Raw genomic sequence first — 6,778 nt, forward strand, 5'->3', positions numbered from 1 at the left:
CTGACTATTGTTCGTAGGATATACTTAACAATTTATGTTATATCTCGAGTTTCCATTGTTGAATTCCTACAAAATCACTAAAATGTCACCACAAACGCAAGAGTATTTGTACTTTTTTAAGCTTGTCAAACAATTTAAATCTCTACAATAAGTATTTCTACTTTTAGTTTTTCAGAAATTTGGCAAACCTAACTATTGATCGTAGGATATACTTAATAATTTATGATGTATCTCCAGTTTCATAGTTGAATTCCTGCAAAATCACTAAAACGTCACCACAAACGCAAGAGTTCTCCTTATTTATGCAAAAATTTAATATAAATAAGGAAAAAAATATGATATACGTTTGTGGAAACCAGTACTATATATATACTCTATATATATAGAGAGAGAGAGAGAGGAAGATAATCCTCAAAGAGAAACTCAAAAGTGTATAGATATGGGAAAGTTGAAGTATGAGCCTTTATTCGAGACCAAGAAAGCAAAGGGCGGGATATTATATAGTAGGATATTTGCAACTTCTCTTTTCTGTGGGATTATTTTGATTTGGATTTATAGACTATGTAATATACCAAAACCAGGTGAAAATGGTAGATATGGTTGGATTGGAATGTTTGGAGCTGAAATATGGTTCGGTTTTTACTGGCTCCTCACTCAGTCTCTTCGTTGGAATAGAGTTCATCGTCACACATTTCAAGACAGGCTGGTACGTGACAATCTCATCTAAAAGTTTAATCTGTTAGATTGAGTAGAGCACTCGTTTATTCATTTGATTATATTTTTAACTCGCCCCTCATCCACTGAAACTGATATTTAGTAGTTAGTGTGCATAATAAAAAGGTGTTGATGAGCACTTTTTATGCAATGTCCTCATAATTACAGCAAGAAATTAATATATTTAAAAGTATTTTTACATTTTAAAAAAAAAAAAGGCCGAATGACGACTGACGAAAATAGAATAGAAAGATAGTATTTCGGATATTACAAAAGAAACTAGCGATAAAATCGTAAAAAGTTTGGTCAAACCAAAATTATATGCTATAAAGCATAAGTTAGGGATGACCACTGGTGACTTTTGACTAATTCGCTTATAAAAGCATTCGGAATGTTCTCCTACCTTCCAAGTGGGTAAGGTCCAAGTACACGTTACCCTCCCTGCACTTCATATTGTGGGACTTCACCTACATGTTGTTGGCTTATAAGTCTCCGGTGTTTACCAAATGTGTAGATAAGCCAAAGTCCTTATAAGCTAGTTTGACTAACTTATAAGCTTAGCCAAACACCCTCTGAGAACCACTACTGTTCTAATGTCATGTCGAATTGTGTGATCATCTCGTCAAAATGTTTAAACTGTTAGACAAAGTACATCTTATTTACTTGATCATTTAGTGTTGTCCATGGAACAGGTATGAGAATGAGTTGCCAAGAGTAGATGTATTTGTGTGCACAGCTGATCCTGCAATAGAGCCACCAATTATGGTGATAAATACAGTTTTATCAGTCATGGCATACAATTTTTCCACCAGAAAAACTCAATGTTTATTTCTCAGATGATGCTGGCTCTAAGCTTACCTTTTACGCCTTGCTAGAAGCTTCTCGCTTAGCAAAGCATTGGCTTCCTTATTGCAAGAAATTCAACGTTGAGCCGAGATCCCCTGCTGCCTATTTTACGTCTTTGTCCGTATCGGATCAATCCGATGCAGATTTTTCCGAAATAAAGGTACTCCCTCCATTCCAGTTTATATGGTGTTTACTTCTTTTTAGTCTGTTTCAAAAAGACTGATGCGTTTATATTCTTGGAAACCCTTCGACTATAAACTTCATATTTTACCTTTATGACATACTCTTATAGCCATAGAAATGTCATTGACATGTTGAAGGCCACATGTTCTAAGGATGCTTTTGGTATGTGTCAAACGTCTGTCTTTCTTTCTTACACTCCGTGTCCGATCAAACACTCTCGTATAATATGACACAGAGATAGGAAGTGTAGTTTTTATTTTATGTTCAGCTGGAATAGTAGTTTTAGGATTTGCCTGTTCTTTACTATCCTGGAGGATGGAAGTGCTTAAAGAACTTTTTTGTTTTGTTTTATTGGAAGTAATTGAGTCAAATGATTAAGTTGTTAAACTTCTCAATTATTAATTTAATCTCAAATAATTAACTTGTTTAACTTCTCAATTATTAATATACCAAATGCAACAAACTAGGTGAATGGTTCTGCCAACCACCTTGAGGGATCTGTATATACTTCATTGTTTTTCTTTTGTCCATTACCTACTACTTGATGAAGAGTCTGCATATGAAAAGTTTACATTTACTGCTCTATCTGCAAAATGCTATGTTGCTCGGACTCTCCAAAAACGTTTCCGCACCTGTGTCGGATCTTCCAAAAATGTCCTACTTTTGGAGATTTAACGTGCACCGGTGACATTTTTGAAGAGAGCAACATAGGTAAAAGGTGTTAATTTAGTTTGATTCAATTAAATAGCTTCCCATTACATGCAAAGCTATTATAGGAGTGACAGTCTCTTCTTTTTATGCTTCTGATTTGTATGTAATAAGCACCATCGATTTAATCTTCGTATTCTGTTCCTGTTACATTATTTACCATAAAACTGTTGAATGTGGAGTAAATTTCAAGCATAAATCTTACGACTAGCCAGTAATTAGTAGGTGAAATCGATAAAATGCTTAGGTATATATACGGTTTGATAGCCAACATCTTCTCTTAATACAGCAGAGGCTATACAAGGACATGGCAAACAGAATTGAAGTCGCATGCAGGGTTGGAACAGTCTCAGATCAAGCAAAATTAGAATACACAGGATTTTCCAAGTGGGGTTCGTATTCATCCAAGAAAAACCATGCTGCTATCTTGCAGGTATAAAAAAGAAATCAAACAAAATATCAAGGTGCAAGTTAGGCCATGTACTCGTTTCTTATGTTAAGAGAGATTCAACAATTTATATATACATAAAAAATTGTTTTTACCCTTTGTTCAGTGTAATTTTCCGATGAAGGTGATTCTATTGAATTAAGGGTAACTTTAGTTATCTGATCTTGTCTATTTTTTGTTTCGTTCACGAACCAGATACTAATTGACAGCAGAGACGAAGAGACAAAGAACATTGACGGGGTAAGACTGCCAACTTTGGTCTACTTGGCTCAGGAGAAGCATCCTCAGCACTTCCATAATTTCAAAGCCGGGGCAATGAATGCATTGGTAAGTCTAGCAAGATGTTTCATTTTTTCTATTTGTAATCTTGGATAAAAATTGTGAATAATTTTGTCAAAAAACTTTCAGATCAGGGTGTCCTCAGAGATCAGCAATGGGCCAGTAATTCTGAATGTAGATTGTGATATGTACTCGAACAACTCAAGCTCGATTCAAGATGCTCTTTGCTTCTTTATGGATGAAGAAAGAAGTCATGAAATTGCATTCGTGCAATTTCCACAATCTTTCGAAAATACCACTAAAAACGAAGTTTATGGTTCTCTACGAGTAATTGATGAGATCAGTGCATCTCTAGTTATTCAATGTGTCTTGACGACTACTCATTTCTAGTGTCGTTTAAAGAATTTCCATTCCATTATTTACATAAACTTAAGGTCGAATTCCATGGTGTGGATGGTTACGGAGGCTCTTTGTATACTGGAACTGGCTGCTTTCATAGGAGAGATACCCTTTATGGTAGAGAGTTTAGCAAGGAAGCTAGGATTGATTTGAAGAGTGCATGTCCTGAAAAGACGGAAAAAAATGTGCACGAGTTGGAAGAAAGACTAGAAAGATCAGCGAGTTCCACGTACGAGCAAAACACTCAATGGGGAAATGAGGTATGCCCATATGCTTTCCAATTTGTAATTGTTCATACTGAGGTTGAATGAGTAAATAAAAGTGTGCTATCTCTAAGGGTGTGTTCGGTATGAAGGAAAATGTTTTCCATGGAAATATTTTCTGGGAAAGCAAGTAGATTTCTTGCTTATTTTCTTGTGTTCAATACGTAAGCAAAATATATTATCCTAAAAGCATTTGTATATAATCTAGACGTATATTATGGGAGTAGGGGTGGGTAGGGTAGGGGTGTGGGGATGGGGGCTACGCGGGTGGGGGTAAAGATGAGGTATTTTGGAGGGTGGGGAGGACACAATTAATGTGGATTACCACTTGCGGAACTTGATTCCATACTTCCATTAGGGAAGTCATTTTCCTCATTTAAAGAACTTGTTTTCCTAGAAAAAATGTTTTCCAAAAAATTTGATCAACTGAACATGAGAAAATTAGAAAAAGTGTTTTTCCTCCATACCGTTCACACCCTAAAAGGTTAAAATTTTAGATGAGATGGTCACACACTTTAATAACTGACTCATTGTGAACTTATGAACATGGCAGATTGGATTGAAGTACGGGTACCGGGTTGACAATTCAGTGTAAAGGTTGGAAATCCGTTTATCATCGTCCGCAAAGGAAGGCTTTTTTAGGGCTTACTGCAACAACTTTGGATCAGATATTAGTGCAGCATAAGAGATGGTCCGAGGGTTTAATGATTCTGCTTTTGACGTATAGCCCTGTTCGGCATGGACTTGGAAAGCTCAATCCCGGCCTTGTGCTCGGGTATCTCACTTACTGCCTATGGTCTCCGAATTGCTTGGCGACGCTCTACTACTCTACTGTCCCTTCGCTTTATCTACTCAAAGGAATTTCCTTGTTTCCAGAGGTATTTTTTCCCCTTAATCATCTTATTTTTTGACAATAATGCCATACTTAAGCTTTAATTCTATAGGTTTAGCTAAGACCACTTCGGGTATTAGAAAATTATTCGTTTTCTGTTTGGTGCGAACTGAACTTACTTTAGAGCTAACATAGAATCATCAACAGTACCTGTCTAATTTGCTCTACAAGTTGATTGCTTAAGAAAATGTCATAGCCTCGTTGAGTCAATAAGAATACCAGAATTCCACTTTAAAGAACCTTACCTTAAATATGTCGAAATTGAAGTTATCTCATTAGGGGTAATGATTTTGTCCTACTAAACTTACTGGCCATTATGGTTTGATAAATACTAAAAAAAAAGAAGCAAACTTTACGGCAGAAAATGCAACTCTAGAAACAATTCGCAGAAAGGGGTTAAAACCTATGCTGCTCGAACCCTCCAAAAGTGTTGCCACACTAGTATCTGATCCTCCAAAGATACACTACTTTTGGAGGATCTGACATGCACTCGGCCCCATTTTTTGAGGAGTCCGAGCAAACATAAATTGGCACTAAAAGCACACGGTGGAGCAAAATCATTGGCCTTGAAAAGAACTTTATGAATTCTCCTGTTGCTCTCAACTTTCAGGTCTCCAGTAAATGGTTCGCGCCATTTGCTTACATGATAATTACAGAACTAATATATACTTTCACTGAGTTTCTATGGAGCGGCGGAACTATTTTGGGATGGTGGAATGAACAAAGCATGTGGCTTTACCAGACAACAAGCTCCTACATATTTGCCTTTCTTGATACAATGTTGAAGTTATTTGGTTCTTCCAATACAACATTCATAGCAACTCCAAAAGTCACTGATGAAGATGTGTTGTTGAGATACAAACAAGAGAAAATGGAATTTGGAAGTGCTTCACCTATGCTTACGATTTTGTCAACACTTGCAATGCTCAATCTTTTTTGCCTTGTGGGGTTAGTGAAAGAACTGATAAAAACAAGAGAAGTGGGATTGAAATTTTCATTTGAAACTTTGGCTTTGCAAATTTTGCTTTATGGGGTTCTGGTTTTTGTTAACTTGCCTTTGCATAATGGTCTCTTCTTTAGGCAAGACAAGGGGAAAATACCTAGCTCTACTGCAGTTCAGTCAGTTGTTTTTGCACTTTCTGTTTGCACATGTATTGCATATATGTATTAGTAGTACTATAAATTTTGGATCTTTTCAGGAACAATGTATAATTTTGGGATCATGAGATGAAATGCTCCTTCTTTAGATCCTTACAGTCTACAGAGTTTAAGTTTTATGTACTGCTGGTATCTAAATTGATAAGTTTTACGCTGGTTGCCAACATACCTTCAGAACTTTTGGCGCAGCATAAACTAAATATCGGTCGGCATAGTTAGCGTTTAGCTTCGGAATATGTGTCATAACATTCCACAAGTTATGCCGGACAAAGCAAATCTTTCAACATTCAACATAATATGAAAAAAGGCATAAGTTTAGATTTCCCTCAGCATAGTTAGCGTTTAGCTTCGGCATATGAATCACCACATCCACACAAGTTATGCCGGAAAAGGCAAAACTTTCAACACTCAACATAATCTGAAAATACTACACAACTTATGCCGAATAACTTAATTCCACAGAACTTGTGCCGAGCGAGGGAAAAGTTCAGTTTCCGATGATATAATGATACAAAACTTACGCCGAGCGAAGCATATCTAGATATTTTTATTAAATAAGCAGCAAGGACAAAAATTAAAGACCAAGACATGAGGGGGTAAAAATTAAGACCACGGATATAAGGGACAAAAATTAAAGACCGGTGTATTTGAAGGGCAATCCGTGCAAAAAAGACAAATGAAATCTGAATGCTATATAAAAATTAAGAGGTTGTCTAAGTATCTTGTTACTTAATAAGATGGACAAATATTTACCTTAGAGATACAGAACTTTTAGGTTGAAATGCATCAAACTACTAATTTAGCCAAAGGCACAAAAAGATAAGGACACACAAAACAACTGATAGAGGAACTTATTGAGTTAATTATGTAAGTAGATGAGTTTGAATC

General features: G+C 36.1%; 1 protein-coding gene across 1 annotated transcript; it reads left to right on the top strand.

The window, feature by feature from the left end:
• The first annotated feature begins 333 nt into the window (after positions 1-333).
• LOC132037627 (cellulose synthase-like protein E1) lies at positions 334-5,986 on the top strand. The gene is given in 10 exon segments (XM_059428166.1): positions 334-706; positions 1,390-1,515; positions 1,517-1,720; positions 2,744-2,884; positions 3,095-3,226; positions 3,308-3,544; positions 3,613-3,837; positions 4,394-4,410; positions 4,412-4,718; positions 5,343-5,986. Coding segments are annotated over 10 exon segments (2,217 nt in total). The 5' UTR covers positions 334-439; the 3' UTR covers positions 5,904-5,986.
• Positions 5,987-6,778: the final 792 nt, after the last annotated feature.

The sequence above is a fragment of the Lycium ferocissimum genome, chromosome 11, assembly GCF_029784015.1.
Source record: "Lycium ferocissimum isolate CSIRO_LF1 chromosome 11, AGI_CSIRO_Lferr_CH_V1, whole genome shotgun sequence".
NCBI lineage: Eukaryota > Viridiplantae > Streptophyta > Magnoliopsida > Solanales > Solanaceae > Lycium > Lycium ferocissimum.